A 17,648-nucleotide genomic window follows, 5' to 3' on the forward strand; every position below is an offset into this window, starting at 1 on the left:
GCGGGGGGGGTCCCCGTGCCCCGGCCCCGCCCCGGGCCGCGGGACACCGGCCACCGCCCCGGCCGCCTCCGCGGGGAGCGGGCGCCCCCTGGCGGCCCCGCCGGGCGCCGGGCCGGTTGGGAAGGGGAAGGGGGTGAAGCCAGTTGGCTGCCACCGGGGGGCAGTAGTGTCTCGGCGCTGATTGGCGGGGCGGGGCGTGACGTGTTGGGCGCGGGTGGGCGGTGCTTTAGCGTCTGACCGGGGGCAGCGATGGGGGCGCAGCTCAGCTCGGTGAGTGCGCCCGGCCCGGGGGGTCGGGGAGCCCCCCCCGGGGGGAGCCCGGGACCACCCCCCGGGGGGAGCCCGGCAGCGGGCGGTTGGGGTGCCGCTTGCCGTGGCGCTGCCTTCTGCTCCCTCTCCGGGGGTTCCCCCGGCGGAGCCGTGAGCGAGCTGAGGCCCTGAGGCCCGGCCGCGGGTGAGGGGAGGGCCGCGGCCGCTCCGCCCGTCCCTGAGCGGGGCCCCGTTGGGCGGTGCCGCGGGGTGCGCTGCCGCCTACCCAGCATCGGGGAGGGGAGGTGGGGGGCTCCTGTGTTGGGAGCCGCGTATGCCCGCCCCGGACCCCCCACCCCTCCCCGTAAAGCCACCAGTCCGGCGGCTGCGGGGGGGGGGGGGGCTCTGGGGTCCCGCCTGCCGAGCCGTGGGCCTGCGGTGGTGCGGCCTGGGGCCCGCTTTTCTGCAGCTGCCTGGCCCTTTCGGTTCTTTCCTCTGAAGCAGCTGCTCAAACGTTTCTGGCTCTTGGGTGTGTGAGAGGAGCGGGACCGAGGTGGGTGCGACGTGCCCCACTGTGGGTACTGGTGCTTCTTGGGTCACTGGAGCGCAAGGGGATGAGGCAGCAGGAGTGAAGTAATGCCTGCCCCTTAATCCTCTCATCGTTTTCTAAAATGGATGAAAACAATATTTAACGAAGATGGATTAAAAATGAGGTGTGATTGACGAAGTGTGTGTGTGTGGGGGGGTGGAGCTGAGGACATAAGGCATTTCTTGCCAAAGAAGCATTTGTTTTGTGTGTTTGTAGGGCCGTTCGGTGGTGGAGTGTCCTGCCATAAGCTTATATGTTTGACTGTTTTGCTCACCGCGCCCTAGTGGAAAGGAAAGGCAGTCTCGATGCTATGGCTTTTCTCTCTCTTGTGGCCTTTTTTGTTACCCCGCAGAGGTCTGTTTCCATTAATAAAAATTCCTGCCTGGTTATTTATTTTGTGATCTCTGTTAGCAAAGATTTGTGCAGCTGGAAACTGTGAGTCACCAGATCTTTGTTTGGTGATTCTTAGTCTCATGGTCAGCCAGTCGCTCCCTCTGATGCAGCTTCTGTGGTTGCAGTGCAGTTCTCTTCATCAGTATGTCAATATACCCTGTGGTAAGAGTATATAGACTACTTTTAACCCTGAGAATGTATTCCTTACCAAGGATAACTTTTTGTAATCATTCAGCCTTCAGTTCTCTTCCCCCCCCCCCCCTTTTTTTTTTGTCCCACCAGCTGATACCTTCCGAGTTAGGAACTAAAATAGCTATCTGAATTAGTGGGTATGCTGTTTCTTTCCTAGCTAAATCCCATGAGGCTTTTGCACTAATTGACCATGAGTAACAAATTGCCTTCCACGAGGCTAACACTGTTAAAAGTATTTATCAAAATACATTAATTCTGTTTCAGTAAGCTCAGATCTGGTGCATTGCTTCAAAAAGTTAGGCACATTTCGGGGAAGAGTGTGTTAATTTCATTTATTGAACAGCTGCAGTAGTTTTCACTTGACATCTGATGATTCAAAAATGATTTGCAAAGATGTGAGAACACTTATCTCTGCAGACAGGTGGAGAAGCTGACTTGCAGAGATGATATTTTGCACTCTACTCCTGCCATCCTGAACATCTGTTACTGATGTACGTTAGTGTTGGAGTTGGGACTGTACCCAAGTTTTTGAGTTCCCATTTTCAACTGCAATTTTGCTAGACCACAGCTGTGCTTTTTTTGGTTCATTTTAGGTAGCCACACCTGTAAATTAAACTAGTTTATTTTAATTTATTAATGTCTTATGTGCAACTTCATCTGCTGCATATTCAGCTTGCTATCTCCACCAAGTCTCATTCAGCTGTTGCAGATCTCATTAGGGAGCTTATTTGCTGCCCTGTCACTTTCTTAAACAGCTCCCCTCCCTCCCCCTTTTTTTGTGGCTCAGTAATTAAAGTTCTTCCTTGAGCTGCAGTAATCTGATGCATCTGCAGGAGTTAAGGAGTAACATTCTTGTGCACTTCAGCTTCTTTAGGAACAACCTGTGTGGAGCTATTTCAGCATTTTCAAGTAAAAGTGAAAAATGCAGTGTGTGTGTGTGTATGGTATGGTGTGCCTTCAAGCTATACTCAGTGTTGACATATTTTAAACCTGTACAGCTGCATTCTAAGAAGAGAGTTTATGTTGTCCCTCATTTTTAATTTTACACTTGCCACAGTTATAGTAATGTAGGGCATTTCTTTATTGCCTCCTGAGAACTGTCACACACATGGAAATGTGCGTTGAAAAGACTGGTCAGGTCCCTTTAAAATTAAATGAAAGTGAAAGCTAACGGGACAGGACTTTAACCTTTTCCATTTAGTTAGTGCATTGTGTGCAATCTGTACAATCTAAGTATTTGCTTTTTTCGCGCCCCCTCCACCCACCCCCCTACAGTCATGCTTTTTCCATCTCCTCTGTTAAAGCATTGAATAACAAATTACAGAGTTGGAGAGGATTTTTGTAAGTAGTTGTTCAGTTTATTCTCCCCTCCTAAGTTGAGCTGCTGGGTTTGGCAGCCCTCTGCTGCTATACTAGCTGCCTACCCGAGTGATTTTGTAGGCTGTTGTAGTGCTCATCTGACCTTGCAAGATCTGGACTCTTGCTGGGAACAGGCGCTAGAAACGAAGGCACAGGCCTCTAGCTGAGCATGGTCCTGGCAGGTTCCGCACTTGTAGCCTGTGGCTGACCCATCTGCAGCCCCACAGACCCATGAGGTGCCCAAGATGTATGGCATGGGGCCGGGGAGGTGACATCTTCCTCCCATGTTGTCTGCACAGCTGTAGTTGCAGCAGCCTCGTCTTTGCTGGGCTGGTGTGGCCACCCGGTCTGTCCCGGCTAGGCAGCCTGCGCGTGGTGTCGGGGATGGAAGAGTGGGCTGTGGTGTGGGGGCATAACCTGCTCCTGTCTTGTGGGGCTTCAGCCCGGGGGTGAAGCTCATCCCTGCAGCAGGCTGCATGACCATGTCTCCCTCAGCTTCCTAGCGCTGTGATATGAAAGGCCCAAATCAGAGTTGAGGAGCCTGTCTGCACGCATGTGCACCAAGGAGCATGGTGGGTGGGGACCTGGGTGATAACCTGACCCAGCTACTCCCATGATCATCACAGGAGAGCAGCCAACTTGTGGAGGCTTATCACTGCACGCAAAGGAGGGATGGAGGCCATTTGTGGAGGAACAGATGTGAGGAAAATAAAAGGATAAAGGGATGAAGAGGGCTGACCCTGTGTAAACAGACCTGCTGTGTACTCTTGTCTGGCTGTGTCCCGCAACCAGTCAGTGCGGTCTGGCCCGTGTCCTCGTTAAACTCCATGGCTGCTCTCCCGGGGAAGGGACGCTGCTCTGCATGCACCTGTCTGTTTGGAGGTGTAAGTGCTGATGCTTGGAGCCAGACTGCGGGTCGGAGGGCCTGTGTGTTTGTGGTGCCAGCACCCAGCGCGTGGTGCAGTGGCTAGCAGAGATCAAGACGGACTAGCCAGCAAGTAAGTGAGGTGGCCTGGGAGCCAGGCGTGTGCTCATCTCAGGGTGAGACCACCAAAGGTGCTGGCTGCTGGGGAGACTGGGGTTCCTGAGCGTCTGCCAGAGGGAGAATGGGATGTGTGGTCGAGTGCGAGACCCCCAGTTATTGGGGGTCCACAGCACATGTGATGATGTATGAAGGGGTCTGTGCAACAGTGGCTTCTGTGTCCAGATGCCAGCAAGTGGGCAGACTGGAGTCTGGGGACAGCTGCTGGTGGATCCCCTTTGTACTCATGTGTGTACATGTATTTCTCATTAACAGACTTTCATCCTCATCGGTCAGGGAGGGGAACAGGATGAGGCCATTGGTGCTGTTTGCGTGAGCATCTGTCTGTATTGATCAGTGTGGCCATCCATGTGTCTGTCTGTCCGTGTGCTGTGTATGTGTGTCTGTCTATATGCGTGCCTGCTGGACATACATGCTCAGCCCTGCTAACGGTTGAACCTAGGGACGTGGAGCTGTGACAGCCTTGCTTCTGTTGAGCTGCCAGGTTTGGCAACCTTCTGCTGATATGCCAACTGCCTCAATGTAGGAGTAATGCCAGGGATTCATAGAACAAATTTGAGTGTTACGCTGGCTGGTGGTTTTTTATTATTTTCACTTCCCACTCACATTAGTACAAAGAAACACAGGGGTTTTTTTTGTGGTTAGGTTGTTATGTCATGCTACCGTATTCCTTCTCCCCAAGATAACTTTCTTTTGTTACGCATACACATCTAACGCTCTTTCTGTATTGCTGCAGTTGGGTCGGATTGTGACATACCCAATATGGCTAATCTACACCAATATCCTGAGGATTTTCTGGAATCCCCGTCCTGCGATTACTCTGAAGGATCCTGAAGTGAAGTATGCATTGAGGCTGATTGATAAGGAGGTAAGAGCATGTACAGTGCTGAGCATGACCTCTCCATCAATACTGTGAAATGTTTGTAGCTTCTTAAATCTTTGGTAATGTTGCAGCAGGGCAAATATTTGTATTTTAAGGAGAGAACTTCTTTATAAATGCTTCTTGCCTAGTATAACTGAGATCTGCAAGCAGCTTGTTTCCAAGCAAGTTAGAGTGGAAAATGCTTTAGAAATGATGAAACTTGTAGTTTCTGTCACATGTGTGTCATGTCATGGAGTGCATCAGCAGAAATTCCTGAACTCTGCACTACTAGATTGGCTATGAGACAGAAGTCATGCTGTCAGGCAGAGCAGGCAATTTTTTCATGGTCAGTAGCATTCAGCATAGTAGTTGTCAAAAATGTGTTGATACTGATTCCTGTTACTGGATTTACATACTCTAATGTGTTATAGGAAGAAAAGTGTTGAAATGGTGTCGTCCTGACAGCACCTAAGCTGTCTCAGCTATTCTTCCTTTCTGTTAAAAGTAGAAGCTGTTCTGTGCCTCTGAGGCTGCTTTACCAGGTTTTCAGAGGAAAGTCATGACCCTTTCAGGGGTAGATCTTGCTATCAGATGTTGGTAACTCAACCTGTGGAAAGGGGACCAAAGCCACAGAAGGCAAAAAGTCCAGATTGCCCTTGGATGAACTCACCATTAAACACAAGAGAGAGAAATGTTGGCTTTTGAGGTGTGAAGTCATACCTGCAGATACTTTCGATGTTGATTTTTTTTAAGTCAATGAGCTAGACAGAAAGTTATCAGAGTTTTGATGAAAAGGACTTTGGACTGGAACAGAGCTTTGTTTGAGGTATGGGGAGTGCACTGATAGCTTGGCTTTCATTTGTTCTGTCTGTCAAAGAAAATTATTACTGTCATTCTGAATCCTAGTTTCGTGGGAACTGAAATCTTCCTCATGGCTTGGGCTGGGCAGCATTACTGAATTTATTTCCCATGTGTACTTACTGAATTTATTTCCCATATGTACTGCAGCAATACTGTTGTTATATACTCCCCACTTTCTCATGAGGTGTGTAGCATGTGGTTGTGGGTGCAGTCTGCCTGACCTGCAGGAGGGGAGGGAAGCTTGAAGCACTGCACATGCTTCTGAGAATCAAGCTACTTGCAGGTTTTCGCTGGAGCAGTTTGTAACAGAAGAGAATTCACAGTTCACTTGATTTTTTTGCTAAATACTGATTTCTTTCTTTCTTACTGTTTTTTTTTTGTATGCTTTTTTTTTTTTTTTTTAAATCTTGGGGTGGAGTAACAGCTCTTATATAACCAGGTAAAATGCTGCTGCACGTGGTACCTTGATCGACTGAGAATATTTGACTGATAGATGTTTATAATTTTTTGCCTAAATGGAAAATGTGACCTGGAAACATAAGTTAATTTTAAAAAATAGTAACTTGACACAGTAAGTGCTAGTAGTTTCTAACATTCTACCAAGAATCTGGGGCAAACACTCTGATCTTTGGTATTAAACTTTTCAGCATTGCCATGTCCACCTGACTGGAAAAGATGAAATTAGACAGAGTCTTTCTGACAAGCTTCAGTTTGTATTTTACAAGCTATGAAATTTGAAGTAGATGAGAAAAACTTTAATCTAAAAAGACCTGTCATTACAAGAAAACATTTTAACTTGGGAACCGAGTCATGGAGCCTCCTCAAGATACCTGTGTGGTTGGCTAGAGTTTACCTTCCATTGCAAGAGGAATTTCAGTACGTTGGTTCTTTTGCTTGCCCAGCCTAGCTGAAGACCCTCATATTTTAAAAATCTCTGCTATTCCCATTACTGTGTTGGTATTTATGACTCCTTTTTTGTGACTATGAAGCTGTTGGTACCTTCACTGGCAGAGCACCTAAATGATTTCTGTTTAAAACAAAAAATTAACAGTTGAACTCCCTGTTTTGGGAGTAGCTGGGTGTTGTACTTTTCAACCTCATGTATTTTGCTGCTCAGGTTGAGAGCATGGCCTTGCAGAAGGTTTTCCTAGTGGACTGTGCCCGAAGCAAAGGAACAAGAAGCTTGACCAGGAAGGGAAGTGGTGGCAACTGCTTAGACTGATTTTACAGCTAAAGAAAACGGACCAGTGATTGCAACAGAAAACTGAGTTGCACATAGTGGGCTGCCATACAGTAGTACACGTATGTGAAATTTCAGAAAGATTCCACAGTTACGTAGAAACAGATTTTAGGTGTCTTCAGTCTGAAGTTTGGAAAGCAGTGGTCTAGAGAAGGCCTGGTTTGATGTACACGTATCTGTTAACACAGCTTAGATTTTTGTGTATGAAAGCTGGAAATTGGATATACCATTTTGTCGAGCTGTTGCAAGCAGAAGCCTTTCTTCCTCTACTTACTGTGTTTTACCTACTGAATGAAATGTTAACATCTGCCCAAACTGAGTATGCATTACCTCCTGTCTGTTGAATGGAGAAATAGGGGTCACAAAGCTGCTTACTTGTGTTTATCATAGGAAAAAAGTGTCATGATATAGTTAGGTGTGCTAATTGAATTTATGCCTTAAGCCCATAATCTCAGGGTTTTTTTTTGTAATGGTAAGCAGAATTCATTGCCTTTCAGTGGCTTCAGCAAAGCAAAAACTGTTTTCCAGCTTTGCATTTGCAGTTATGAGTGTGGAAGACTCCTTAGCAACATGAGACAGAAACGTGTGCTGGTAGCTGGAGGCCAGGCGCTTGGGGCGATACCAAATGATGGCTTTGGGGAGAGCAGCGGAGAGGAGCCCTGGCTGGAAATGGCTCCTGTGTCCTGTCGCAAGGCTCTCTTTAGCCTAGCCTTGACTAACGACTGAATGGCATACTCAGGGTCTTGGCCAAGTAACAGAGACAAGGTGTAGGCATGCTGATCTAGGTAGTAGGAATTTCTTGATCCTTTTGGTGTTTCTCAGAGTTGTCTCTTGTGATGCATCTGTGTGTTCAGATACCTTCGGCTAAGCTATCTTGACTTTAATTGGCGAGATGATTATCTGGGATTTCAGAACTTTGTTCTTTCTGCATGCTGTTAAAGACACCGTCTTAAAATAAAGGAGTACTGGCAAAATCCAGCTCTGAAGTAGTGAGGCTGGTGGTGAAATTTTCATACAGAAACAGCAGCTGTCAGTGAGAGAGCAGCAGCGTTAGGTCCACGTTAATGTCTTTCTAGTGGAATTTTCAATGGCAGTTACTGTTCCTGAATAGACGTAAGTATAGAGAAGCACTTTTTAGACCGTTACCCAGTTCCCTTCTTTCTTCAGCATTTATCTTAAAATGATTTATTGTGAAGAAAATTTCATCACTGCGACCAGAACTCATAAGGGATGACTAGACAAACTGTAATGAGAAATAAATCTGTTTCCATTGGTTGGTTCAAAAACAAAAAACAAACAAAAAAGGATTACAACATTTTATAGGATGTTTCTGAAATTTTCTCTAGAAGGGATATTATGTCCCGTAGGGCTTTAAAAAAAAGAAAGTAATTGGATGAGGCATTAGGCTGTCTGCTGTTTCTTTCTTTTTTTTTTTTGCTTTCTTTTTCAATCCCATGAATGTGACCAGATTTTTAAGAGATAAAACTTACGTAGTATAAGAAATAACGTTTTATTTACTCATTACCAACATTTATTCAAGATATGACTTTCCTGGTAAAAGATTAGGATAATTATACCAGCTGGACTGCATAAATTGTCATAAATTTATAATAAAGTTCCTATCTAGAGTGCTCTTTTCAATTTTAATTAGGATTAATGAAATTTTTATGGGGAGGATATTTTTAAGGCTGTTAGCATAGCTGAGGGGACCAGGGTGCTGCTTTCTGATCTTTTTTGACATGCACTACAGTCTTCTGAAATCATCTACATCAAAATGGTTAATTCAGCTGATTTTAAGACATCAAAATAGAAATTTTTTGGCCTTGAACTTCTGCATATTTAAACTTCAAATGAGAAGTGAAGAACTGATTAATTTTTATCTTGTGGCCTTCTCACAGAAAAATTGTAAATGCTCATATTATATAGAAAGTTATTGTTTAGTCTTAAACTGCATATGAGTATTTTATTGAGTTTTGCTATTCACATTAAAGAAATCTCAAAACAGTGTTTGCATTTGTCTGTGTTTTTCTATTTTTACTTCTGTATTACTTCCAAAATACTTTGAGATAAAGTTTAAGTTTTCTGGGAGTTTGAATGAAAAGTTGACCTCTGCAGGATTGCTACGTTCAGAGGAGTTCATATTTGCACGATGCAAAAATGTCAGTTAGGATGCTGCTCTGCCCCAGATATTTAATTCTGCAGGAAGCCAGACTAGCATATTGGTTTTACAAATGAAATCACAAACATTAAATCCCAACAACATAACTGATTGTTCTTTTTATTTTCCTCTTTCAGGAAGTTAGTCATGACACAAGAAGATTTCGATTTGCTCTCCCTTCCATAGATCACGTTCTGGGTCTCCCTGTAGGTACGTTCTGTCTTTCCTTACTGAGAATCCAACCATTGTTAAAGAGATTTGGAGACAGCGGTGGAGGGCAGGTTTCCTGCTTTTTGAACTGTTGAATTTTGACTACTGTCCACATGGTTTGAACTGGTATTTAGAGCTTTGCAAGATTATCCTCATGCTGTGAGTCATCTGCAGGGTCTGAAATCTTGTGTACTTACAGAGAGTGTACATCCAGCTTGTTCTGTGAAGACGGTAGAAACAAACACTGGTCTCTACTTGTATTTTTCCAGTCTCAACTTTCCAGTGTGTGTTATTCCCCGGGTGCTTGGTCTCTGTGGTCCCCTGAGGCAGTGCTCCCAGCTACTTCTAACGCATGTGGTTTACCAGATGGTCTGCTCGCTTCTGAATTTGCAGTCAGTCTCATGGAACTTCTTAATCACCACGGGGTCGATGTTTCCTTAAGCCTTGCCATGTGGCGTGTTGCCTTCCATAATAGCCTTGTGCTATTGTTTCCTGATGAAAGCTGGTGAGAGTGGTAAAAGCAGCTGGGAGCGGCAGGCTTGGCAGCCGTGGGACGGATACTGGTGTGCACTCTGCATGTTTAGTCCAGCACCAGCATTTTGCTTTTACCAACCAGCTGGAGCATTATAGGAAAAAACCCAGTTCACTCAGAGAGAGTGGGATTGTGTGTGGCCCCACGCAGAGGCTGCCAGCTGCTGTCCTGTCAGGGCAGGATAGAGCTCTAGCAAGTAAGAGCGTAAGGCATGTTTTCCCTTTGGGAGGAGCACCTTCTTTGGTTTTGTGCCAACTCTTGTGAGACGTGCCCCAGCAGGTCTGTCCAGGTTCACAGTCTGGAGTGGTCGCCATGGGTCCGTTCCTGGAGGAGGAACGGGAGGCTGCTGCTGCAGCTCCCTTCAGGTCTTCCCTGGCAGGACATGTGTGCTGCCAGGTGTGCATAGGCTTTGCTGAGAGGGTTGTTGGAGTCACCCTTACAGTATGTCCGTGTACAGCTTCAAGTGAGTTACAGTTGCTCGTTTCCCAAGTCACCAGGTAGCACATCTTCATTCACCCACTGGCCCTCCCCTCTGGCTTGGCGAACTTGCTCCCAGTAAAATCCCTGTTGTGTTCCCATAACATGCAGAGGAGCTGCGTTCGTCTGAAGAGATAGTTTGTTCTGTTGACCTAGTGGCAATAAAATAACAAAAAAAAAAAATCCTCCCCCTGCCAGGTATTCTTCACCCGTGTCTCTTCAGGGTGTTAGAATTTGATAGGAAAACCTTTAAAAGGAATTAATTCTAGGATTTTTTAATTGAAAACATAGACATTGGGAAAAGAAATTATTGTAGAGAGTTCATTGAATGTGTGACGGATTGAAACACGATTGCTACATTCAAATGTTAAGCTGGAGAAATAGCAGGGTTAGGAAAGTGCGTTGTGTCTAGGCGGCCTTAGAAATGGCAGCTAGAAGACCTGCTGGTAGATGTGAGCAATCTGTGGTCAAAGTAAGAACAGTTATAAACTCAGCTGTAAATAAACTGTAACAGTTTATAACTAACATGTTAATAAAGTGTGAATAGCACTTGACAGTTTTCCCCTTTTGTGTACTTTTTACTCGTCTGTATAGGAGAGACGTGTCACATCTTTTGCAAGACCTCATGTACAGTTAGGGCTCTGGTAAATGTAAATGCATGAAGCTATCAGAACAGATATGATTGACACATAAAGTTAGCAGTGGAGTTGTATGCCCTTGCAGGTAGAATTCTGTGCACGGTTAACAACTCTGGTAAGGTGTTACAATGTCAGGAAAATGGGAGAGGAAAAAGCAGTGCTCCAAAACAAGGTAGGTAGGAGAACTTACAGACTGTGTTTGCAGTCCATGCCAACTCAGTACATCCACTGAAAGAAAAATCTTTTTAAATCAAACTACTTTTTTTCTTCCTTGTGTACAGGACAGCACATCTACCTGTCTGCACGGATTGATGGAGCTCTGGTTGTTAGACCTTACACTCCAGTTTCTAGTGATGATGACAAGGGCTTTGTGGATCTTGTAGTCAAGGTGAGAATGTCACGTTGTTCTACCAGGCCGGGCAAGTTCGCAGTGCTATGTGAAGTCTGACGTGCTGGCTTCTGTTTAGGTACATGCCATTGCAGACTTCTACAGTTGTAACAAGTGATCTGCAGTTACCTGCAATCCATGTGGCGTTTTGCAAGCACTTAATTACTCAGTGTGTCTCAGGAGATCATAGAATCACAGAATGGTTTGGGTTGGAAGGAGCCTTAAAGACCATCTAGTTCCAACCCCCCTTGCCATGGGCAGGGACACTTTCCACTAGATCAGGTTTCTCAAAGCCCCGTCCAACCTGGCCTTGAACCCTTCCACGGAGGGGGCAGCCACAGCTTCTCCAGGCAACCTGTGCCTCACTGTCCTCACAGTGAAGGATTTCTTCCTTGCATCTAATCTAAATCTACCCTCTTTGAGTTTAAAACAATTACCCCTTTTCCTATCCCTACACTCCCTGATAAAGAGTCCTTCCCCACCTTTCCTGTAGCCCCCTTCAAGTACTAGAAGGCCACTATAAGGTCTTCTTGGAGCCTTCTCTTCTCCAGGCTGCACAACCCCAACTCTCTCAGCCTGGCCTCACACGGGAGCTGCTCCAGCCCCCGACCATCTTCATGGCTTCTTCTGGACCTGCTTGAGCAGGTCTATGTCCTTATGCTGGAGGCCCCAGGCCTGGACACAGTACTCCAGGTGGGATTTTATGAGAGTGGAGCAGAGGGGGAGAATCCCCTCCCTTGCCCTGCCGGCCACACTTCTCTCGATGCAGCCCAGGACACAGTTGGCTTTCTGGGCTGGGAGCGCACATTGCTGGCTCACAGTCAGTTTTCCACCCACCAACACCCCCAGGTCCTTCTCCGCAGGGCTGCTCTCAATCCTCTCATGGCCCAGCCTGGATTTGTGCTGGGGATTGCCCCGACCCGTGGGCAGGACCTTGCACTTGGCCCTGTTGAACTTCGTGCAGTTCACACGGGCCCCCCTCTCCAGCCTGCCCAGGTCCCTCTGGATGCCAGCCCTGCCCCCCAGCGTGTCGACCGCACCACACAGCTCGGTGTCGTCGGCAAACTTGCTGAGGGTGCGCTCGATCCCCCTGTCCGTGTCACCGACAAAGGGGTTAAACAGCGCTGGGCCCAGTACTGACCCCTGAGGAACGGCACTTGTCACCCCCCTCCACTTGGACATTGAGCCGTTGACCACAACTCTGAGTGACACCATCCAGATAATTCCTTATCCACTGAGTGGTCCATCCACCAAATCCATGTCTCTCCAATTTAGAGACAAGGATGTTGTGTGGGACAGTGTCAGATGCTTTGCACATGTCTAGGTAGATGACGTTAGTTGCTCTTCCCTTATCTACCAGTGCTGTAACCCCATCGTAGAAGGCCACCGAATTTGTCAGGCACAATTTGCCTCTAGTGATGCCATGTTGGCTGTCACCAATCACCTTCTTATTTTCCATGTGCTCTGGTACAGTTTCCAGAAGGATCCACTCCATGATCTGGCCAGGCACAGAGGTGAGACTGACTGGCCTGTAGTTCCCTAGGTCTTCCTGGTTTTCCCATTTTAAAAATGGGGCCTTTTCCATTCAGTGGGAACTTCACCAGACTGCCACGACTTCTCAAATATGATGGATAGTGGCTTAGTCACTTCATCCGCTGGTTCTCTCAGCGCATGGATGCATCTTACCAGTTCCCATGGACTTCTACACCTTCAGGTTCCTTAGATGATCTTGAAATAGATCTACAGTAGGCGGTCCTTCATTCTCCCAGTCCCTGCCTTTGCCTTCTGTGACTTGGGCGGTGTGGCTGGAGCACCTGCTAGTGAAGACTGAGGCAAAAAATATTGTTGAGTACCTCAGCCTTCTTCATATCCCAGGTAACCAGGTGTCCCATTTCCTTCCAGGGAGGGCCCACGTTTTCCCCAGTCTTCCTTTTTTTCACCAACGTACCTATAGAAGCTTTTCTTCTTGCCCTTGACATTTCTGGCCAAATTTAATTTGTCAGGGCTTTGGCCTTGATAACCTGATCCCTGGCTACTTGGACAACTCCTCTGTATTCCTCATAAATTTCTGCGTTTGCACATGTTCACATACTTTTTTTTAGTCCTTCTGAAATAAGGAATTAGCCTTGCCTAAACTGCCAGCTTCTTCTGAAGCTAATGTAATAGGGTCATTATGATCATTAAGAGCAGTGATTGTTATTGTTACTGATCCAGACAGTGTGAACGACTGATTTAATTGGCAAGAATGTGATTTTGAGTCTTGTGATAATGTACTTCTGTTTTGTCTCTTGGTAGCTAGACTAAGCAAATATATTTAAAGCTGACAGGAATTTAAAACCTGAAGAGCTGCACTGGATTTCCTCTTAGAATTTTACTGTCATGGCTTTTTTCTTCTTTACAACTCAAAACACTTTATTCATTTATTGTGAAACTAGATGTAAATTTGCCTTTTACTACCTACTTACCTTCATGAGCTTGGCATTGCACACTGAAGACATGACAAGGGAAAAATGTAAATATTTGTCTCAGATAGAAATGTTTCACAAGAGTCCTTCTTCCCAGTGTGGCTCTCCATGCATGCAAATGATGCTCTGTCTTGTAAAAGTGTAGCTAGTCTGAGTTTGAACTGTTTCACGCCCAGGTGATTTAAAACAAAAAAAACCCAGCACAGTTCCAGCAATTTAACTACACCTAGTGATACTGTTGGTGAACAGCTGAATATTCAATTAGTTGGTATCCACTTTTTTTGTTACTCTAATTTTGAGATGCAAGCAGTTGGGCATCCCAAAAAGAAGGTTTGGGTATATCCCTTTGCAGCTGAGATGTCAGGGATCTTTCTCATAAGTTTTTCTGTTTGAAATAATGGTGGGGTTTTTTATTTTTTCCCTTTTGAACTTGAGTGTAAATCATGTTGATTATCTAGAGATATCTTCTATGTTGCAGAAATGCAGTGGAGAAATTGCCAGTCTGTGTCCAGTCTGATCAAAATTGGGGCAGGGGTGGCATTTTAATCTTTTTCAGAAAACTTGATGCTTCTCTTTTGTCAGTCAAATCTGCATTGATAGTATTTCTTTATGTAGTAATTGTGTTATTTGCATGAGGAGTATGGGTACCTAAATATTTGAAGGGCAAATGTACATCTTTGAGCTGTAAGATTAATAGCTTCATTGTTATTTTTAACAGATCTACTTTAAAGGTGTCCATCCGAAGTTTCCTGATGGAGGGAAGATGTCTCAGTACTTAGACAGCCTGAAAATAGGGGATACTATTGACTTCAGAGGACCAAGTGGCCTACTTGTCTACGAAGGAAGAGGTAAGGCTGACTTGGAAGATGTAAGTTATCCAGAGTAAAGAATATAGAAGAAAACTATTATGAAGTAGTAGTAATACTGAGGACTGTTTTTTTCGAGCTGGGCTCAAGTCTTTATGGAATCATAGGATCATAGAATAGATTGGTTTGGAAGGGACCTTTAAAGCCCATCTAGTCCAGCCCCTCTGCAATGAGCAGGGATGTCTTTAACTAGACCAGATTGCTCAGGGCCCTGTTCAACTGGCCTTGAATGTTTCCAGGGATGGGGCATCTGCCACTTCTCTGGGAAACCTGTTCCAGTGTTTCACCATCCTCGTTGTAAAACTTCCTGCTCTATGTCTAGTCTAAATCTACCCTCTTTTAGTTTAAAACCATTACCCCTGCTAAACAGACCCTGCTAAAAAGTCTGTTCCCATCTTTCTTTATAAGCCCCCTTTAAGTACTGAAAGGCTGCAATAAGGTCTCCTCGGACCCTTCTCTTCTCCAGGCTGAACAACCCCATCTCTCTCTGTCTGTCCTCATAGAGGTGCTCCATCCTTTTGATCATTTTCATGGCCCTCTTGAGCGGCTCCAATGGGTCTGTGTCTTTCCTGGGCTGAGGACCCCAGAGCTGGACACAGTACTCCAGGTGGAGTCTCACCAGAGCGGAGTAGAAGGGGAGAGTCTCTCTGGTGACGTTTTGATTATACCCACTGCAGGAACTAAACCTTAGCTATCACCTCGTAATTGTTATTTGGGCTGGTACTCTCAGTATGCTCAACCTCTGCCCCTAGACACAGCATTTCTTTTCTGTTGTTACCATCTCTGCACAAAAGAAATTGCTAGTGTGTTAAGTCAGTGGCTCTCGAGGAGGGATTGTTACATGACTATAGAAGTGTTCATTACTGATACTGTTCTCAAAGAAGAGAATTCTCTCCCTACTTACATGGATATATCTTAAAAACACGTATTTACACTGTTCAATGCTAATTTCTCAAATGAAAATTAACTTTTACCAGTAGAAAGCAGTTTTGTGCCAATATAAAAAAAATCTCACTTTGGCATAGTGCAGCCACAAATGTGTCACACAAACCTTCTGGCAGTTTTGTGAGCAGCAGAACAAACACGTGGTTTTCCAGAGCTTTGTGTGTTGTGTTCATGTTACCCTGGATGAAGAGAGGTGTGAATACAACAAATACAACATTTGGGGCAATTTCAAACTGTCGGATTTGGGTGAAACTAGCAAATCAGCTCAAAAAGAGGAGGTAAATACACAAAAAAAACAGTACACCCTTCATATTTCAGGTTTTCCCTTAAAATAATCTGCATGTGGTAAATAAACTCTGAGCAGATTAATTCCTTTGTGTAGAACTGTTTACAGAATATGGGCTTCTAAATATCACAAGAAGTATGGGATGTGAGCATATAGAAAAATAGGTAGTGACGGCTTAATGGTATAGTCAGGAGTAAGCACTAACCCATGTCAGTGTCTGATGTTATCATCATGTATCTTACAATCTCTAATCATATTTCAGGATTTGTTTTAATTGGTGTCAGCTTCACCTTTGTTTCCTGCTCCTGCTTTATGAAGGGGGAAAGGTGACAGGGCTGAAACAAAGTCAATTAGCTGAATGTGCTGGGAAGGCATCGCAGGCACTGTTTCCTGCTTGCTTCAGTGTTTTCCATCTCTCTCTCTCTAGGCAAGTTTGCTATTCGGCCTGAAAAGAAAGCTGAACCAATTACCAAGAAAGTGAAATATGTGGGGATAATTGCAGGTGGGACTGGTACGTATTTATAAAGATTCATCCTTGGTTTCTGACAGCTGGTAGATGCATTTGTTCATACTTTCTTCCGTGTGCTCACTGGTGCTTTCTTTTGCTCCTTTCCATCCTTTCATCATTGACCTGTCTTTCAGGGATAACACCTATGCTGCAGATCATTCGAGCAATCATAAAAGACAAAGATGACCCTACCACTTGTCAGCTGCTGTTTGCTAATCAGGTAATTCTGTCCTTTTTTCTGTTTATAAAGTTTTACTTCACTAACAGAACTTCAGTCAGCAAATTAAATTCTTGCTGAGAAATCCTGGTACAGAAATGCAAACCCTGAGGGCAGAAGTGAGCTGAAATGTTTAAAGCTTCCTGTATAAAAGCACTATAATGAACTGTTTTTTTAGTGTTACAACAGAAATGCGGCTTTCCTCCCAGCTAATGTTCATTTTCCTGTGTCTCATTGCTCTGTTTCTAATCCATTTTATAAATGTTTTAAAACTCTATTCCCTTGTGCAAGTTGTTAATGTTTTGGGCAGACTTCCAGAGCTGTCTGTCATAGTGGAAACAGGAGAGAGGTGGACATCTGTCTCCTTCAGCAATTCCCCAACTTCTCAGCAGGGTTTATGTGGAGTCTTGCTGTTTGAGAGCACCTTAGGTGAGGCTAAGATTAACAGTGGTGTCCAGCAACTCCCTCAAGTATGGAGCTGTGATTCTGCATGGCTGTCTCCTTTCATGTCCATTCCCGTTGTCAGTTCTTCATGCATTTCTATTGCTATTTGAGGTGTGCCATACTGCCGTGCTGGACAAAGGGAAGGTACCTTATCCATGGAATCCTCGCGATAGAGATTTCTTGGATGACCAGGCAACCCAAATGGTGGTGTGCTGCTGAACTGCAACACCCCTTCTTTCCCTGACGTTCTTCTGGTGTTAATCCTTTTGCTTTTAAATTTCTCCATCATAATGAGTATTTGTTTCTGGATTATAAGCCATTACTTGTGGTGAATCTCACTTCATGCCTGGGTTTTTTATCTTCTTTAGGCTCTCCTCTGTCATTCCTCTCTCCTCTGATATTCAGTGTGTCCTCACTTCCTTTGTACCATATCTGAACTATAAAATAAGATTTTTCTACCCAGAAGCTATGATCCAAGTGCCAAGATATGCCCTGTTCTGATGCTTTATTACAGTAACACCTCCTAAAGAGCCCTGTCAGTTCCTGCTCGCGTGGCTGCAGCAGCTGGTCTCTGCTGAGCCCTGGGAGTTGGCATTAAGTGCAGTCGGTGTCAGAGCAGGAGGGCCAGGATTTGCTATGGGTCAGAATGACTAACACAGGGCTAGAGCTGCTTTAGCAACCTAGAAAACCCACTGCTTCTTGCAGGGAGGACTCAGGGAACGGTTGC

The 17,648-nt window shown here is 45.3% G+C and overlaps 1 protein-coding gene across 2 annotated transcripts in view; it reads left to right on the forward strand.

Annotated features, from left to right (window-relative positions):
* The window catches only part of LOC104358621 (NADH-cytochrome b5 reductase 3), a 43,364-nt gene that overhangs the window by 20,823 nt on the left and 4,893 nt on the right, over positions 1–17,648 (forward strand). The window contains exons 1-7 of one of the 2 annotated variants that reach the window (XM_042795346.1): positions 212–270; positions 4,561–4,692; positions 9,083–9,155; positions 11,084–11,190; positions 14,374–14,503; positions 16,180–16,263; positions 16,395–16,480. In XM_042795346.1, coding sequence (XP_042651280.1) covers positions 250–270; positions 4,561–4,692; positions 9,083–9,155; positions 11,084–11,190; positions 14,374–14,503; positions 16,180–16,263; positions 16,395–16,480 — 633 coding nt within the window. In that variant the 5' untranslated portion in view covers positions 212–249. Of the gene's footprint in view, positions 1–211; positions 271–4,560; positions 4,693–9,082; positions 9,156–11,083; positions 11,191–14,373; positions 14,504–16,179; positions 16,264–16,394; positions 16,481–17,648 lie in introns of those variants that run through there. The other variant, XM_032986038.2, reaches the window with a different exon arrangement.

This window comes from Tyto alba, unplaced genomic scaffold (genome assembly GCF_018691265.1).
Source record: "Tyto alba isolate M040663 unplaced genomic scaffold, T.alba_DEE_v4.0 Super-Scaffold_21, whole genome shotgun sequence".
Classification (NCBI taxonomy): Eukaryota; Metazoa; Chordata; class Aves; order Strigiformes; family Tytonidae; genus Tyto; species Tyto alba.